General features: G+C 36.6%; 1 protein-coding gene across 1 annotated transcript in view; it reads left to right on the top strand.

Annotated features, from left to right (window-relative positions):
- The first annotated feature begins 4,286 nt into the window (after positions 1-4,286).
- Positions 4,287-20,598, top strand: part of LOC121329668 (1-phosphatidylinositol 4,5-bisphosphate phosphodiesterase beta-2-like) — a 37,786-nt gene continuing 21,474 nt past the window's right edge. The window contains exons 1-10 of the mRNA XM_041275374.1: positions 4,287-4,370; positions 5,072-5,149; positions 11,466-11,534; positions 14,232-14,372; positions 15,372-15,451; positions 16,668-16,721; positions 17,310-17,385; positions 18,149-18,249; positions 18,548-18,714; positions 19,886-20,032. Of these exons, the coding sequence (XP_041131308.1) occupies positions 4,287-4,370; positions 5,072-5,149; positions 11,466-11,534; positions 14,232-14,372; positions 15,372-15,451; positions 16,668-16,721; positions 17,310-17,385; positions 18,149-18,249; positions 18,548-18,714; positions 19,886-20,032 (997 nt within the window). The remainder of the gene's footprint in view (positions 4,371-5,071; positions 5,150-11,465; positions 11,535-14,231; positions 14,373-15,371; positions 15,452-16,667; positions 16,722-17,309; positions 17,386-18,148; positions 18,250-18,547; positions 18,715-19,885; positions 20,033-20,598) is intronic.

The raw sequence follows: 20,598 nt of genomic DNA, 5'->3' as shown, positions 1-20,598 counted from the left end.
ACCTCAGTATTCCCAGAACACAGAAACAGTGTGTATTATTTTTTTGTAGCCCAGGACTATATTAGTCTATTACAAATGTTGGGGTGAGGTCACCATTTTTGTACATGAATAAAAAAAAAAAGTATATTGGAAAGAATAGCTACTTTTTGTTTACTGATCATACAGCTTACAATGGCAACAAATAAAGTAACTGCACATGTACATCTCTTCTGGACAAACCATGTGCAGACACTTTCATATCCATAGAATGCATGGGTGGATCCGGGAGGGGGGGGGGGGGCTGGTCCCGTTTACTTTAACGGTGTGTTTCGTATCAGGTATCCTCCGTTCATGACAATCTTAACCCCCTCCCCTCTGCCCTTCATAAAAGTCTGGATCCGCCCCTGAGAATGCAGCATATTTTTCCATCACTAATGCAAGCAACATGTTTGTTTAACTTATCTGAACCCTAGCATGTTTTGTTCTTTGAGAACATTTTATTTTATATTGTGTTCATTATTTTGTTTTGCTTGGTCTTGGTTATAAAAAACAAACAAAAACAAACAAACAAAAAAAAAACATTGCAGACATTTTCACCTCTTAAAATCAATAGTACAGGAAGATAAATGAGGCTGTGTGGTCAAGTGGTTAAAGAAAAGGGCTTGTAACCAGGAGGTCAGGCACTTGTGTGACCCTGAGGAAGTTACTTGACCTCCTTGTGCTCCATCTTTTGGCTGAGATGTTGTTGTGACTCTGCAGCTCATGCGTAGTTCACACACCCTAGTCTCTGTAAGTTGCCCTGGATAAAGGTGCCTGCTAAATACACTAATAATAATAATAATAATAATAATAATAATAATAATAATAATAATAATTAGGCCCAGCATTTCTTTAAGGTCAAAGAATCTAATGGCTGCAAAGCATGTCAGTCATTAGGGAAAGCAACTGGTTGGTTACTCCCAGGAAAGCAGGCCCTGAAGGGGTGGGGACAATTTTACCCTCCAGGTGAAATGATCCAGGAAGTGTAATACATCTGAAGCTGTTAAAAATATTGCACTCCTGGATTCTCAATCCTTAGACATACATGAAGATACAGATAACATGCAAAAAAACAAACAGGAGATCTATATTCATAGTAATAATTAGCATTGTAGGTCAGGTGGCCAAATTTGTAGTGTAAATTCTCTGTTTTATGTTATGGTGATTTCCTATCAGATTTCAGAGTATGAGCAAGACAGGTTTTTAATTTTGATTGTTTTTGTTTACTGTACTGTGCAGTGGAATATCACAGATGTGCTTGATTGGTGATGTACTGTAGTATCAGCCAATTAGATTTCTAGGCAGATTCTTCTGAGAAGTATTCTTTTGGGTTTACTGTAGCCCTAATGTATATGATATGCACTGCAGTCTCTCTCCCCAAGGGAATTTCACTTTATAATTTGACTTTTAATTAGGTTTTTACAATGTAACCTAGCTACCCATTCCATTGGGACAACGTACATTTTATTATATTTGTTCATGACTAGAAAACATTGACCATTTGGGTTTGTTAGCATTCAGATGGATCTTATCCACCAGCAGTCATATTATTTGTTGGGCCAAGTGTATTTGAAATAAAACACAAAGCCTTTTATTTCTATACAACTGTCTCCAAAGTTGTGAATCTAATCTATTTCATTGCATTGCCCTGGAGCAAATGGCTTTATTAAACCTATTACACGCTATTATAAAAACTACACAGTGGAAAGTGTTTTTATTTCAGTCGTGTATGAGGAAATTCAACTTTAAATTTCAGTGCATGGTTGATTCTCAGACTTAATGCTTGGAAGTGTTAGACAGCTCACTGCAGTAGTAGTACTACTGAAACGAGAAAGAGCCGACTCATTTAAGGCATCTTTACACAGAGTTTCTAAATGACTCTGAGTTTGTTTTTGAATAGGTGACACATGCAGTACTTTATTCTTCTTTGCAGTTTGCTGTGTAACCTTTTCATGGCACTAACAGTGACAAACAATCTCCTCTTTTTAACTGTTACAGGACACTCTATTATGCAGCATTGGCAATGCTCTGTACAAATGTTAATGCAAAGGTTAATGTCTCCTCTAAATCAGCAGTATCCTACAATGTTTTACAATAGTTATACCCCTTGCTTTCCTACCCAATTTAGAATGTCCAAATATGTTCCTACAATGCAATAATTCCCCACAACAGCCCAGGACATCTGAAGGCCAGGGAATGATCCCTTCTTTGACAGTGGATTTCAGCTGGCTACAGACCCCGGAGACTTGTGAACTGAAGTAGACCTGGCAGATATTTCCCACCTCAACCTGACAGCTTGGCACAGCCAGGATAGTCACCTGTCTGTATGACTCACCCTGCATCACACCATTTGGCCGAGCCTTTATCAGGTGATGCTTTTTGTTTTTTTGTTTGTTTATTTAGGTTTCAATTCATTGTACTTTTTCAAAAATCAGAACTTGTTGACTCAAGGCAAAAAATGATTTAAAAAAAAAAAAAAAAGATTGGGATTATCGCTTAATTACCATAAAAAGGTTTAAAATACAACCATACACAATGACTTTCTAGACGGTTGTTGGTAGTAATAAGCCTGGACCACAGGCCTAAACTTTGGTAATTCCCAGTGTTGATGTATATAGTTTTGCTTTTTTTATTTTATCTTTGTTCTCCATTTGGTGAGTATTTCTTTCAATACCTTGAAATGAAATAACATTAAACTAAACTTGAAGTATTTAAAAAAAATGTAACCAATATCCACCTAGAGTAAATGGAGAAGAAATCCTACTAAGTCATTGTGCTAATGAATGTCTGTAACATTGCCTGTTCAGAATTTGCATGAATCATTGAGATGAAGTGAATATTCAAAATGTATTCAAACAACATGACCAGACTCCGGACACTACTTCTCTGGAACCATGAATCCTCATCACTTAACTCACTCATATATTGTCTGCCTCAGTCAATTGAGTGTTGATAATAAACCCCACATTAGTCACTAGTGAACCTTTTTACTACCGGTTGCTTCAGATAAGTATTATCTCCCTTTCTGTGTACTCCTATGTAAATCTGAGTGTCATAATGAGACACATTTCTATGATGACAACTGGGTACCTTGGTCCTGTTCAGTGATGAAAATAAGAATCATATTGCAAAGCAGTTTCACCCATTCAAGGTTTTACTCCAAGCTTGATTAGCCACAGTGTACAGGTAACAAGGTGTGTTGTCTTAAACTCATAGTGAAACCACAAGTGGATCAAAATGCTATGCAGTGGGAGTTTTATTTTCACCTCTGCTGTTGAGTTTTGAGGTTTTGATTCATAATCAAAATGCCAGTTTGGGCAACCCTTAAGTGTAACTCAACTCCACCTTTACTTAAAGTACAAATGAAACCTTCAGTAAAACTTGACCTGAAGACAATGTTTACTGTTTCGAGTTTATGTATTGAAAACAGTACTGAGAGAAACTGTCTGTAAATGTACCATAGTTTCTTTAATAAAATATGCAAAAAAATATATAAAATTTACTGTAAAGTATAGAATTTAACTTTTCTCTGCATTACTGAATGGTTACCTGCACCTCTTAAATCCACCTTAGTACACAATAATGTTGCACTTAAGTAATGTTGATCCTGTGTATGTAACACATAATTTCTCCTAAAACTTGTAAACCAACCTATTGTACTTTTTTAATGACTTTAACAAATCTGTGCAACATATACAAACCAGCCAGTAGTACCCATACATGATCCCCTGCTGTAAGTTAGAAGACTGTAAAGCTTTGCATAACGGAGATGGTTACTATGCATGTTGATCCTGCTTTTTAGGTTTATACAAAACTAGAAATGGGTGTTTTCATGAACAAAAACAAAGCATCCCCGGGGGGCATAATATAAAGGGAATGGCATGTATGATTGACTGTTTTGTAAACTTCAGGTAAAGTGGATATGTGGCAAGGAAATGTTCATTTTTACTGAAAAACACAAGTAACAAAACTTTATTGTGAAAATAACATAATACGGATGAATTCAACCATTTTAACAGTATAAAACTTGAAGTAAGCTCCTTTAGCACCGTTATCTCTTTCTTGTTTTGATTCTTTTTAAAATAGTTGTATTATTCACAAGAAACGTATTAATCTGCCTTTGCCCTTGCCTTGAAGTAGGACTGCCTCCGGTCTCATTTGCAAGTCATATTACAGTCATCTCCAGACTGGTATAAACAGCGCTGTGTGCTTTCTGATTCAGTTGTTAAAGGGTTCTGTGGTTCTAGCAAGGTAAATCCCTTCTCAGAATGGAGAACACTAGCCCTGTCTTTAAGCCTCCCGTAGTAAAAGAGTACCTGACCAAAGGAGCCAGGTTTACCAAGTGGGATGATGTGAGTATAACTAACTTTGGGTCACTGTTGTAATAAATGTGCACACTTTACTGCCGGTACTCATTGTTTGACTGCATGTCTGTCTTGTTTCAGTTAATACGTTTGAGTATGCATATCCTGAATGAGATCTAAATCGTAAGAATGTGTGGTTTGTTTCTTACAGTAGATACTGGAATATAAGGGCACTTTTTATAGTGTTACCATGTACCTTTCTTCTATTTCTTGATCTGGGTGTTTACACAGTAGAAGCGTATGTGTTAAAACATACCTGTATGAACTCGGAACTATTCTTTCAACAACCATTAGCCTGCAGGATTATGGCACACTGTTTTGTATGACAGAGGACAATCATCTTGCCCCATGTACAGCAATATGCAATCACACTCATGGAGCTCAAAGATTCATGAATGGCTCATAACTTGTTCATTTTGGCTACTCAGCAGCTACAGTAGGCATTGACAATGTGTTGCTGGATCAGTCCATCAAACAGGAGAGGAGTAAGAACCTGATTTTAATAAAGTAATGCTATAATTGCACTGAAAATCAGGGAAGATCAAATTTAGACCTGAATTGTTATATTTTTGTTCATCGCCCAGAGGGACAGCTAAACATTTTCTGAATCATTATGATAAATTGCTATGAACATAAACTAAATACCCATTAGGACACATTGTTTAATAATAGTTGTTTTTGCTTTCCAGGACACAGCAGTTACATCCCCAGTGACTCTAAAATTGGACTCAAAGGGCTACTACCTGTATTGGACCCACCAGAATCATGTAGGTGCATGGTTATTTTGAAATAATTGACTAATGAGTAGAAACATAGATAATCTTGTGAACTAAAAACATTTTTACTTGAAAGCATCTTTAGACTTTGCGACTTCCGTTCATGTTCTGATGCAAAACATGTGGCTGTTTTATCATTTCCTGACCTGTTTTTAAGTAGAGGTGCAGCACAATCACAGAAATCCCTCAATGACACAGTGCCTGTGAGCTTTATGTAAAGACATTTACAGTCAGCTGTAATGATTACCAGATTTTCCTTTGCATCAGCTGTCCTTTACGCTTCAGGTAAATTTAGAAACTATGGTGGCCGATTTACTCCAAAGTGGAAATTATATTTAGTTTTTTTCAAAATGAGAAAACATCTATAACTGGGTCATTCTACAGAAATGGGACAAACTGAGTCTCCTCCTCAAAGCAAAGTGTATTTTAATGTATATTTTTAAGTTTTATCAGATGCAATATAGATTTATTTCTTTCACTGTTTTTATTAACATTTAGCAAATATACATAATTATTTGTATGCAATATTAACATTTAAGGTTGATTTTTTATAGAAGTTCAGTGTCCTCATTTCCAGCTCTTATATCATTTTTATTTTTATGGAATCATTTTTAAACATGACCATATTTTTTTAAAAAGGAATGTTGTATCACAGTATAATGTTGAACTAGTAGTTTAAGATATCTTTTTCTATTTTTGAATAAAAAGCCATTGAAAACCTGTCCCCAGTTTTCAATGTCATTACCGTAACAGTCAATGTATTGCCCCCAAGTAAAAATATGCCTTAGGCTACCCCTTTGAGCATGTGATCATAAAAAGAGATTGTATCATTTCCAACATGGGAACCTGGTGAGTAGATCGGTTTCAAATATTTCTTAAAAAAAAAAAATCATTGATTAGATTTATTATGTGTCACTACCATACACGCTATGCTTTACTAAACAAATGATCATAGGTTAGAATTATTTCATGATTTATATGTTCAAAGCTAGACAAGGATGTGTAGGCCTCAGATTTTTATAAATTAATTTAAAATGTTTTAATTGTTATTACCGCAACAGTCATTAGCATAACTTATTTTGTTTTGGTAATGACAGAACTGTTACAGTAATAACACTTTTTAGAAATTTTTTATACTAAATTATTGTTAAATATAAATTAATTCATCAGTATTTCACAAAAGTGTTTTCATTGAATGCAGAATGACTAGGGGAGGGGCATTAATGCCCTTTAAGTCCACTCCCATCTGCATTACTCAAAAATTGATAATATTTTGGAGTGCATATTCCCTTGTAAGATGGCCTTGTGATTGAATTATTTGCCTATTAATAATAATTATAAATATTTTGCTCAATTTAACAGTGCCTTGATATTTAGTCAGTAAGGTGATTATGTGGGATAAAATGGTCAATAAAGGCCTCAACCCCACAAAATCCAATAGGATAGAAATGCACACAATAAAGTGGCCAGGCAGTGCATATCCTAATGCTTTACTGAATTTACACACTTTTTAGAGTAAAGGCCTCTACTCAGCTGACGCGATGCGACAATATGTATATTTTCTGTGTGCCAAGAGGACTTCGCTGCCCTTCCTCTGACATATGGTAATCAGTGGAGTACCACAGGGATCAGTATTAGATTCTCTGCTCTTCCTAATCTACATTAGTGGTATAGTAAGCAAACATGTCAAATTTGCAGACAGCACAAAAATAGGAGGAGTGGCAAACACCGTTGCAGCAGCAAAGGTCATTCAAAATGATCTAGACAGCATTCAGAACTGGGCAGACACATGGTAAATGACATTTAATATAGAAAAGTGTAAGGTACTGAAATCGAAGAAGGAATCTATGAAAAAGATCTAGGAGTTTATATTGACTCATAAGTGCCTTCATCTAGACATCGTGGGGAAGCTATAAAAAAGAGTACAAAATGCTCGGATATATAGTGAAAAGGATTTAAATCAAAGGAAGTAATGTTAAAACTTTACAATGCATTAGGAAGACCTCATCTAGAATATTGTCTTCAGTTCTGGTCACCTCGCTACAAAAAGGATATTGCTGCTCTAGAAAGAGTGCAAAGAAGAGCAACCAGAATTATTCCTGGTTTAAAAGCCATGTCATATACAGACAGGCAAAAATAATTGAATCTATTCAGTCTTGAACAAAGAAGACTATGCGGCGACCTGATTCAAGCATTCATAATTCTAAAAGGTGTTGACAATGTCAACCCAAGGGACTTTTTCGACCTGAAAAAAAAACAAGGACCTGGGGCACAAATGGAGATTAGATAAAGGGACATTCAGAACAGAAAATAGGAGGCACCTTTTTACACAGAGAATCAAGGGAGTCTGGAACCAGCTCCCCAGTAATGTTGTTGAAACTGACACTGTGGGACCCTTCAAGAAGCTGCTTGATGAGATGTTGGGCTCAATAAGCTACTAACAAACGAACGAGTAAGATGGGCCGAATGACCTCCTCTCGTTTATAATGTTCATATGTTCTTATGTATTTGTTTTTGTTTGGTTAGATTTTTGTGCCTATTGCTCTCTGCACTCCTAACTCACCTTTAAGTGCCTTTAGTGTGTCCGCTAAATAGCCAGATGCACAAGTGGTGCTCATTCCAACCCTCATTATCGTGACTGCAGCTCATTATTTGTGCCTGTTGAGTAATTTGCATTGCTCTTAAGTTTACATAGGCCACAGTGCAAAATAATTCCCTGGCCGCGAGGTAATTTTGATTTTGCAGCCACAATTGTTTCTATGTCTATCCTTACATCCTATCTTATTTTGGAATCTGTTTATTTCTTTACATATTTATTTTAAATCACTGGTTAAATCTTTAAGTGTCATTACTGTAGCAAGCTGTCAATACTGTAACTGTAATGTCATTACCGTACCAATAGCTATTTTAATGAATATAACTGTACCAGCATTGACAGGAGTGAAAATTATATTAGCAATGGGTTAAGGTGCTCATATTTAAAAAAATAAGAGTTTGGTATACTTTTAATTATTGCTAATATTCTTATAAAAATATCGGTACAAAACCTGATAAATGTGCCAAAGGTTTAACATATAATTTATTAGTCAATAAATATGAAAAATGAAATAAATATTTTTTACTAATGTGCAATGTTATAATGTCTAATCGATTTTATGTATATTTTTTTTTGTACAACAGTTTTTGGTTGTGTTACAGTAATGACAGCTTTATGTGCTAAAATATTTTAAAAATGCATTAAAATATGTTATGTTATATGCAGATAAGACTTTTTCTTATTTCACATATCACATTAAATTCTCACTTTTTTAGAACCCCAATTTGTCCTCTTTCTGTAGAATGACCCAACTATATTAAACACTCAATACAGTGCTACATTTAAAATGCTTAAAGAAGCGTAATAAAATCAATGACAAACGACTTTAAAGAAACATTTTGAGTAGAAGTGTTTCTTTCAGCTCTAAATATCTCACCATGATATCTGTTATTTCCAAGTTGATCTACAGTGTCGAAGTTTGCGCCATATAGTATATTAAAATGTGACTCCTCAGCCTTTCTCACCATGGCTTTAAAAGTCTTCCTGTCTCCTGATTCAGAGTGAGCTTTCTAGCTTTAAATAGCAGAGATTTCCATGTGCTGTAAAATGCTAATAAAATCCAGTGGCTGCTTATCCTGGAAGGTTATAGGTTAATGAAATCGATGTCTTAGCATCATCAGATTAGGGGGCATGTCAAAATAAACCAGCCTGCAATCAAGCATTAGTTTACAGTAGAGTCATTTTGTGAACGATATGAGGTGTTTTCCTTTGTGTAAATTGCACAACACACTTCTGGTATTGTTTTCAACTGTTTGTTTTTTTTGTTTTGTTTTATTTATTTATTTCTTTTTTTACAAGGTGTAGTATATTTAGAAGCTTTTATTGGAGGTTCCAGTCCTAGCCTAAGGAGGAGTTTGCCTTCCCTGTCCTAATTCTCCTCGATCTCTCTGCTACTTTTGAAATTTTCGATCACTAACTCTGTTATCCTCTCTCGCTGACCTGGGAATCTCTGGTACTGCTTTGGTAGTTCTCCTCCTACCTCTCTGACCATACCTACCAGGTAACCTGGGGCAGCTCAACCTCCACACCTCACCCTCTCTCAACAAGTCCCCCAGGGATCAGTCTTGGGTCGTCTCTTGTTCTGTACACCCACTTCCTCGGCCCCCTCATCGCATCCCATGGTTTGTCATACCATTTCTATGCTGATGATGCTCAGATCTTCCTCTCCTCCCCCCCTCTGACCCCACCATATCCCCCTGTATCTCTACCTGTATGTCTGCTATCTCCTCTTGGATGCACTCGCATCACCTCAAACTCAACCGCTCTAAATCTGCCCTCCTTTCCTTCCTCTCCTCATCTTCCCCCTCCTCTGATCTCTCTATCTCCATTCCTCTGGAATCTACCACGCTCTCTCCCTCCTCCTCAGCCAAGATCCTCTGAGTAACTTTGGGCCGCTGCCTCTCCTACTCCCAGCACATCTTCACTCTTGCACACACCTTCCGATTCTTCCTGAGAAACATACAAAGAATCCCATCCTTCCTCACCAACTACTCAACGCAAATCCTCGCCCTGGCCCTGGTACTATCCCGCCTAGGCTACTGCAACTCCCTCCTGACCGGCCTCCCTGCGTCCGCCACACGTCCACTCCAGCTCATCCAGAACAACAGTGCTTCCTTGCTTCTCCCATGCTACTCCACTGCTCCGCTCACTCCACTGGTTCTTGATCACCGCTCGCATCCAGTTCAAGACTTTTGTACTCGCCTACCAATGCCTTGACCAGACCGCACTCAGCTACCTTCAGACCCTCATCTCTCCCTACACCCCCACCTGACCTCTCCGCTCCTCCTGTACTAGAAGACTGGCTGTACCTCCTCTATGCTCCCCTGCCTCCAGAACCTGCTCCTGCTCCTTCTCCACCTCGTCGCGCAGTGGTTGAATGACCTTCCTATGGATGTCAGGACTGCCCTGACCACCTTTCGGATCCTCCTCAAAACATCTCTTTAGACAACACCTGGAAAACTCAACTCTTCCCTTCTGGACAATATAGCACTCTGCCTTTAATGCACTTTAACTTGCACTTATCTGCTCTCTATTTTACTGTTTTTAATCCTGCACTTACAGTAACCTAATCTGTAGTATTTTGTATTTCACTTGCACTCATATCTAACCCTGATGTAACTACCAACACTGTTATCTGCTCTTGAACTGCCCCGGCATCAAATCGTATATCGTATATTAGGACTGAAGTCATTGTATTATTTATCTTGCTCTTAATTGCACTGTAATTATTGATATGTATTTTTCTTTGTATACAACTGTAAGTCACCCTGGGTAAGGGTGCCTGCTAACAAATAAATAAATAAATAAATAAATAAATAAATAATAGCCAATACACATAGGAATAAAACAGCTTATCAGGGGAGAATTGGGTTATCTACAGACCTGCATGGTTTTGTTCTGCCAATGCTATCATGTAATTTTGATCTCAAAAGTCTCTTCTTACTAGTCACCATTTATTTGTATATTTTATATCGGTATGTGTTAATAGCATTTAACCAAGGCTCTATATTCTCAGTTTTGACAGATTTCTAATGACATTTCTATTGGTCGGTATTTATTCATTTTCACCCAGAATTTGGCCCATGATGAGCTGCTTTTCTGATCGTATGTTATTCCAATATTCATATGGGAAACTGATAAATGCATTATTTTCACTGCTTTTCACCAGTTTTAATTATTTTTTTTAATAAATGCTGATAGTCCCAGGAAATTTTATGGGTCTTGAAACACTGAATCCAATCATTTATATGCTGTCTTTGGGTCATGGAGCTGGCTTTCTCATCAATGCAGGTGATAGCCAGCTGTTTTAATCTGCCATGTGAGCCACTTCAGTATGTCTATGAGGCCAAAATGTTTCACCAATATAAAAGGCTGGCTATTGATTTTAGCAGCTCTATGAAGTTACCGTTTTTCATAAAAATTTCTGATAACATTTCTCATAACTGAACCCGGGATTACTGAGGGGATGCTTGTTCCTGAAAACCTTATGTATGCAAGGATTAAAGATCACAATCTTGATGTTGACTTTCAATCAGAAATTACATTTTGAGGCTTGAATTAGACAATTGTGTAAACTTGTAAAAATTCAAGTGCACCGCAAATATTGTCATGCGCATCTCTTGTGTGGCACCCACATGCATACCTGTACATTGTCTTAAATTGTGTATTTTCTTTTTAAATATATATATAGATTTTTTTTGTGCTCTGTAGGACATGGAATTTCTAGAACTTACAAGCATACGGGACACAAGATCAGGGAAATATGCTAAACTTCCCAAGGTAAGTCATTACCTTTTTATAGAGACTTAGGTAATTTGTTGTAGCTATAACTAAACAAAGATAGCCCCCTTTATAGATTTTCGAATAAAAAACATACCTTTTTAATCTTTTTGAAATTCTGCATTGCGTAGTTTATGAAAATACAATACAACTTTGGTTGCAGTAGCCAGTGTTTCCATCTGGAATGCTCGTTTCTGACGTCTGTGCTATGAATAAAGTTTGTATCAATCTCTTCTCTGACTTTCATTGGCCCTGAGTTTGATTTGATCAACCACTACCACTGTACTGGGGAAATACCCCTTAAAATGAGGGGTTGGTGCAATCCAGGGGAATTCCTTTGCACTGTAAAATGCTCAGAAAAAAATGCAGCTGAACCCCTAGGCCAATCTAAATTGGAGCAGAGGTTGGGGGTGATGGAGAAGTTTTTCTAATGGCAAAAGCTATTCTGTGACTCCAGAAACACTGATGTTGGTGACCAGCTTTTCCTCAGCTTGGTTTCAGATGTCCTGTGCATGTAGAGCATTTAGGTTAATGAATGTTTAGTGTTAAAAAGACGTAAGAAATTACATTTCACTTGGTCAGAGGTTATTGGCATCTTTGTCATAATTGTCATTGTAATGAACCAGCACAGTACAAGTCCAAAGTACAGGGATTTGTCAGTGTCATATAGGTAAATTATCTAGTATAAAATATTACACCTTTTATAATGCAATGTGTTTTTTCCTCCATTCTTTATTCAACTGCTATTTTTTTAAGTAGAATAAATCGTGCTAATGCTACAGAATGTGAAACACATTGAGAATGCTTAAGAGAACTTGGATTAAATTACTTAGATGTTTGATCCAAGTTTTATACAAATTAACAGGTGTTTTACCAATTTCAAAAAATAGGAGTTAAAGACTGGAGTAAACACTTTGAAAATATGGCCTGATGACTCTTAAACAATAAGTGACACCCTATACACGATGCGTTAACTTACAGTAGCAATGCATTCTCACCACTCTGACCACATGGAACCGCAGACCATTCTATGTCCCAATTCAGTATTCATTTAGTTACTATAAGGAAAGCATTGTAAAACAAAGAGAGGTATGGTGAAAACATTACATAACCATGGGGGGAAAACTGCAAAATGATCTTGCAAATTTACAATGGCAAACTAACAACCTTACCGGAAACCAGCCCATAAATGTCCCTTTGTAGTCCACATGTTCTTAAGTATTGTTACTTTATTGAGAAGTTGAAGTTTCTCCCAGCATGTCGATCTGACTGAAGCTCCAGCTGGTTTTGCATATGTTTTCTGGTTTCTGATGATTTGCCTGGTTTCCTTGATGGCCACAAGCATTATGCAAATCAGATGCACCAACAATTAAAAAAAAAAAAACATCCTCAACAATCTGATCCCTTTGAGAAGAACATGGAGATTCATGACCTTAAGTGCAAATCGACTGCAACCACAACTGTGTTATCCCTGCATTTGCTGCTGACACAGATTTCCATTTATTTGCTGCTATTGAATCATTAAGGCTGCTATTTACTTACGCAAATGTGTTCAATTTAATACTAACATTTGACAGGATTTCTCATTGGCTATTTACTATGCTGTTTCCTGTTCCCTTCTGTGCTCTTCAATACTTTTACTATTATGTAACTACATCCATGAATCCCACACCTATGAATCCTTCTTATCACCCTGTGAGTTATGCAACAGCAAAGAGGAGCAAAAGAAAAATGGAACAATGAAAAAAGGAGAAGTACGTCTGTAGCTCAAGGGAACAAAACAAAAAAATAAACAAATGAATAAAGAGACCCTATCTTTTTCAAATGGTGGTGGGTTGTCAATGTACACATAGGGTCATACTTATGTTTGGTACGGTGTTTAACTATCCTTTATTAGAGTTTACCACAATATTTTTGAGTAGTATATTTTTTACAGTTTTCCCATGCTTTTCCAATGGTTACCATAGTTTCCTCTGGTTTGCCATGTTTATTAATATGGTTTATCATACCTCACAATTTACAACGATATTGTACCTATGCTTTACAGTGCTTTCACTATGCTTTATTACACGTTGCTATACTTTCACTATGGTACTGTAAACTTTATAGAATGACTGGCAAAGCTGATAATTAACAATTTCTTTCAAACATGCTGTACCAACATTCTCAAATATAACTTTTAAAGGTATTTCAATAAAAGCCACTTTTACAGAACAGTTTGCAGTAGATGAAACCGAGTTAGAACTGTATTGTAATTTTCAAAACTAAAAAAAAAAAATTAGTCATCAAAATCTCTGTAATCCCTTGATAAAAACATATATGTGTAAAGGAGTCCCACAGACCTCAAAGGACTAGGGATAACATTGAGAAATATCCCACTAGAAATATGAAAAATGCAATCTTTGATTAGACCCAATACCTGCCATGAACATGTTAACTACAGTATGTAGTGCAGTTTCCCCAAACAAAAAAAATACAGTTTCTGAAATTTACTAATTTTGACCATATAGGAGTTTTTCATATCAATGCCATCTATAAGCAACTTTTCAGTATCTGAAAATACAAAACGATACCATACTAAATATGATGAATGGACTTGTATGTGATTTATAATAATCTTCATTGGCCATCAAAATGCAGTAGTGCAAGGGTAGCTACACTGATAAGTACAGTATTTTGTATATTTTCCCCCTATAGGTTCAAAAGGTTCGTAATGTGTTCAACTTGGATTTTCCAGAAAGCCACTACTTAACAAAAACACTGACTATAGTATCAGGTCCCGACATGGTGAACCTGACCTTTCACAACTTTTTTGCTTCCAAGGAAAATGTTAGCAAGGTAAGACATGGTTTTCAATATTACCAGGGTTACTGATACTGTGGATTACAACAATGTCTCACCCGAAAGACACTTATATGAGATAAAAGAACAGCCTTTAGAGGTGGTATTGATTTAAAATGGGTTCTTGGGGTACTACTATCACACACAGACAGCCCACATTACTTGAAGGGCCTACTGAGATACCCCTATCCAAAGTACAATCACTTACAATAGGGAACCGTAAGCAGACTTCAAAAATGAACCCAAATATCATATTTTAGGTCAATTTTAGAAGACTGCTTATGGTTCTTTATATTAGACAGTTTTTATATTACTGAAAAAATGTCAGTGTGACTATGCTGTACATGGGGTTTATATGGGTCACAGCTGTCAATGGCCACTGGTGTTACTTAAAAGCAGGTGTCTTATTGGGATTATCCCACTGTCCAGACAATCCAGAGATTCCTGAATAGACTTAGACCAGGTCACACTGAGTGAACGAGGATTGAACCCACATTGAGTTAGTGAGGTGAGCTGTGGTGTAGTGGTCTCCTGTCACTGTGTCTGTGGAAGCACAGTGTGCAGGTGTATACGAGGCAATGTACATAAGTACCAGTGCAAATTGTTCTTAGTTTTTTCAATAAGGAGAAAAAAAAAAGTTATACCAGCAAAAAACAACTTGGGTTTCCATAGAAGCAGCTAAATTTATGTTCCTAGTTTTTTTTACTAGTCTTTATAAAATATTTACATGTTTCAAAACTAAAAATAAACAACTCATTTATTTAAGGTCTCTTTCCTCCCAACTGTGTTTTTGTAAATGCTAAGTAAATAAATTGGACAGGCCCTATTTACTATCTTCCCAGAATGTTTTGTTAAGGACTGTTAACCAAATAATTGATGAATTAAATCAAGTTTGCAGAAACCCTTCCTGCTGTTTCAGTGACTGTCGTTTTCAACTCCTTGTGCATTGATGATGAGCACTGGCAGCAGTAACTGTCTGCTGTTTATCTTCTATAGGATTGGGCAGATGATATACTGGCAATTGCTTACAATCCACTGATGAACAATGCCTGTAGACAAACCTACCTGGACAAGATGTAAGTATTATTCTTGAAATTCCCCATGCAAATTATGCATATTATGAATTGCAGTTTAGATTTGCATATTAAAATAATGCACAAACATATTACGGCTTTTGAAAGTATGAATACCAAACAGCCTTTATCAAGCAGGCTATAAAATCATTATGCAGAGCACAATGGGAGGATCTAGATTGTCCTGCAAATGTATACTTTGTTACAGCATACAGATTGTACAGATTAATGCATTACACTTACCTTTTATATGCCAGATAATATTAGTTTAAGTCCTGTCTGTTAAAAATGATTACAGGGAAAAACAATGAGATAAACAATCTATATAAAACAGGGGGGAAATAATGTGGTCTAATAATATTTGCTCTACAGCGCACAGAAAGTGTTTATTCAAATAGTCTAAAATTCTGGTTTCTATTTTCTATATAGTGCTCTAGGGGTTAGTTTTTATGATCAGTCTAACTTGATCAGATCAGTGAAACAAATGAACTGGATCTTCTGATTAGCACAATTCAATTGGGACTCATTTTGTTCAGTTCCTGGGGATTTTTAATCCAGAAGATAGTTTGATTTGAAAGTAACTAAACCACTGGTATGCTGCAATAACCTTCAGTGTTTTGTATTTAAACAATAGCAAGAAATTCTGGAAGGCAACTATACCAACTTCCAACCCACCAGAGCAGAACATATGCTATTTATTCTTCCCCTTGTCTCGTTTCATTGGTTTCGAAGGTTTTCGGACCAAAATCTCCCTGCCTACTGTACCTCATTAACTGCCCCTTTGCATTACTCAATACCAATAGTCTTCTATCCCTATTTGTGACTGAAAGGATTCTAGAAAGATCCATTTTAAACAGCTTTTTTTAAGATTCCTCTTCTTTTTACTGTTTACACTTTTCTAGACTCCAGTATTTCAATGTATTCACATTTTGAACAGCTGTATTAATGCTATATTTTCATATAGTTTTGGAAACTTAGGCTTGTACATAATTAACCTAAAATATATATATTAACATATGGAAATGCCAAACCTTCTTACTATCAAGAGCGCTTCAGCACAGTGTGTAGTGGTATCACACTGTCACATTGTAGGCTACCTATTTGGGCTAATAATGCTGAATTAGCCACTGGTGCATAATTCACATTATGGAGACATGCACTTTTGATAAGGCGCTTATCAGAAGTATGCTGTTCTATCGGTCTGTATCTCTGTTTTTAGATACGTACGAATCACACTAAAGACAAACAAAGATGGGAAGATACCTGTGAAAAAGTAAGTATAAAGCTAAGTGGCAATGATTTCTTGTTTCTATAAACTGGAGGCTGCAAACTTGTAGGGAGTTCAATAGGTACTTGAACAGGGGTTTAAGTAAGAATGATACAAAAACTGAACAATAAAACTGCCAGAACTAGTGGGAAATAAGTAATATTACTGAGTAACTTTTGGGAGCCACTGTGTGTGTATGTACATATACATATATACATGCCGTATACCCATGCACTGATAGATATATCTTTTATAGATATTTAGTTAAAGATAGATAAGTAGTAGTAATTGAATATCAGACAGGTAATAAATGCTTTCAGAAGACTTTACAGATACTTTTGTTTCTTTCTTTTGAATAATAGACATGTCACAAAGAGAAATATAAGAAATAAAATAAATACATAAGGTAGTAATATATATATTCAAATGGGGCACCAGGGTGATTAATCCAGCTACAGTATGAACATTAAAAGCCACTAATCTATCATTGCATTATGTTGCATCTCTAATAGATAGTTGGAATATTAAGATTGTTGGTAGGTTTGCCCACCGGGAAGATTTTGAGTATGCTGCAGCATTTTCTTTATTTTTCAGTATTTATAAGATGTTTCCTGCTGACAGAAAGAGGGTAGAAGCTGCTTTGGTTTCCAGCCATCTCCCGAAAGGAAAGGTGAGACTGCCAATGTCCGTGAATGCCTTTTATGTGGGTAGATAGTTTGTTGGGTGATATTTCCGGGGCAAGGTAGGGGTTTTAAAGGTAAAGATTTCAGTGTTGAATGGCACATTTATCTTTGAGGTGACACAGTGGTTTTGCATTCTATAGATTTTATAAAAATAGAAATCAGATCTGTTTCAAATAATGTGACTGCAGCTTCATAAATAAAAGCAGGCTGCAAGGGAAGTTTTTTTTTTTTTTTTTCTCCATAGGGGAATTGTAACTACGTTGTCCTTCAACATGTGTCTAAAAAGTCGTCTATATTAAAATAGTGCACATGAATGAAACTCACTGCTTCTAATATAAGAAACTTGCAATGTACTTGTCTTGTTGCGATGTTGAAACCCAGGTCTAATTTTAAATGAAGTTCATAACTAAAGTTCTGAGTGTCACCAAATTGAATAGTTCAATTTACACATTAGCTGATTAAGATTGTCAGCACTATAAATACCCGCTTCACTTACCTCTCCCACTACCTCCCCATCTCCACCTTTTCTTAAAAACAATTTCTAGGTTTTGTTTATGGGGTTCTCCAGTCTGCCAGGCAACGAGATCTCAAGCCAAGTTAGGTTTGATGCCAAATTAGTGTGCATATACAACATACTTCTCTGTAAAATCATATACTCCACCTTTTCCACAATAAATATTTGTACTAAAACTTTTTGTGATTGGTGTTTGTCCCAAACTACTACAATGTTATTGGGGTTTTATTTTTCAGAATGACACAATGAAGCCAGAAGAATTTACTGAAACACAGTATAGGACATTCCTGATGAATCTTTGCCCAAGACCAGAAATATATGAAATATTTGCCACTTAGTAAGTTTGTTTTTGATGTCTTGAGAGTGATGTAAAGTTAGCTGTAATCCTGACATTGCATGCATAGTCCACTGTTGATAGATAATTGTTTTTGCCTGTCTTGGAAATAAAGGCCCATAACTACTTGAACATTGTGAGAGGGTGATGTGGGGATGATATGAGTGCATATTAAAATAATATTTAGCCAATATCAGATTATTTTCATGATGTAGCTCTATTATGGTCCTGTCATGCACAATACAACTGTAAGAATTAAGAAGAACAGCTTTTTTACTGTAATCTTTCTACTGTATTGCAGTAGTGCCAAGGCGAAGCCCTACATGACGAAAGAGAACCTGGCCAAGTTTATCAATGAAAAGCAGCACGACTCCCGGCTGAATGACATGCTGTTCCCCCCGCTGAAGCCAGACCAGGTCAAGAGCCTTATTGAGAAGTATGAGCCAGCAGCCGCAAACAAGCAAAGGGGTGAGTCACATTCACAGCAGAGGCACTGCTCTGGGTTTTTTCACATACTGCTCTGAGGGCCATTCACCTGGTTGCCCTTGTAACAGCTAATTTGTCTAGTTCTCCCTTCAGTAACATTCTTTAGCACAAGTTATTGAGAGTATTCGAATCTGGGGATCTATGGAGGACCCTGTCTGTGTCTGTTTGTAACTAAATACACTGTTTCATTTTTAAACATACACACTATTAAAAATGTTTTTAGCATTTTTAGGTATTTATTGCAGATGGAGAAGAATAGAATAGGGGTTTATAAAGGGGCTTCCATGAAACACCTTAAAAAATCAAATTTGGCATAGATGCTGAGTCCTTGATTGGGAGCACGGTACCTTAAGGCCTTACCTCCCACAGTTTTGAACCAAGCCTTCGGGATGGTCAGTACCCCCCACTGTAGAAGAGTGTAGAGAAAGGACTGGAACATATTCAACAACGAGATCTTAAAATCAATCCTAAACGAATGAAGCCAATGAAGGCTTCTAAAGAATGGTGCAATATGCTCTGTAGACCCAGTACGAGTCAAGGCTCGGACAGCAGAATTCATAACCAACTGGAGTTTAGACCAGTGAGCAGCGAGTTACAATAATCCAGCAGTGAAGAAATACATTCATGGACCAGGGTTTCAGCAGAGCCCTGGTCTAAAACATTTCATAGCATAACATTTCATAACATTTCATAACGGTGATTTCACTATTGGCTCAAACCCAATTAACAACACTGATGAGCCTGTATCAAACTACTTACTGTAAAATACTGATAGTCTACAAACTCTCCCCAGTGCATTCATAATGAGTAATAGAATACGTTTGTTAGTGTTTAATGGTAAAGCCTATGAAAGCCTGTATAATACTAATAATAGTTTGCAGATTTTAATGTTTTTATGTAAAGCTATTGAAATACTACCCTCTTATGGTGAAACATAATATAACACGGTGTACACAGACATGCAAGAATACAGGAAGGGCAGTCTTTCATTTTGGTCCCCAACATTTCTCCATTTCAAGCATGTTCCATTGCATATTGTAAAACCACAAACACATAGAAAGTATGAACAACAAAACACATCTACATAGTTAACCCACTGGAAATATTACATTAGAAGGGTCATGTTGTTCACACTGTTGCCATTCGATTACAGGTCAGATATCCCCAGAGGGGCTGCTGTTTTACTTAATTGGCTCTGAAAACTACGTGGTTGCTCCTGAAAATGTGATTCTTCACCAGGACATGAATCAGCCATTACCACACTACTACATCAAGTCTTCACACAACACCTACCTCACAGGTACTTCACAAACTGGGGTACTGAGGTCTCATTTTAAATCTTTGGTGTTGTTTCCACTTTTCCCTTATTATGCAATTTAAACTTTTCTTATGTAATACTTTTTCTTCTTTATGAAGGTATATAGAACAACCCTCTGTTCCTTGCTGGTCCTCGCTGTTTATAATGCAGTTCTTCAATACTCTGTGCCGGTCAGCACTGAGGAAATGTGTCCAGCCTCTGGAAAGGAACTCTGATAGATGTAGACCAACAAGGAGTAGAGGGCTGTTCTGCAGTGATGTATCTTGAGATATTATCAAAGCAAAGAAAACATTCAAGAAATTAGAAAATAAACCTTGATTGGGCAGGAGGTGGGGGAGGTGAAAACAGGTAGGAAAACCTAATCAATCAGACTTCCTGCATTTATAATATACTGTAGCAGCAATAATTTATAAAAATGCTCAGCTGTGTAATTATATTTTTTTTGTATATTTAAAATACAGGCTTCAGTGCTTAAGGGTTATACGATACTAATACAAATGCCTTGTAAAAAAAAGAAAAACCTTGATAGCCTCTGATTTCTGTGCCAC

The sequence above is a fragment of the Polyodon spathula genome, chromosome 17, assembly GCF_017654505.1.
Source record: "Polyodon spathula isolate WHYD16114869_AA chromosome 17, ASM1765450v1, whole genome shotgun sequence".
NCBI classification, from domain to species: domain Eukaryota; kingdom Metazoa; phylum Chordata; class Actinopteri; order Acipenseriformes; family Polyodontidae; genus Polyodon; species Polyodon spathula.
This window is presented reverse-complemented; position numbering and strand designations above follow the sequence as displayed.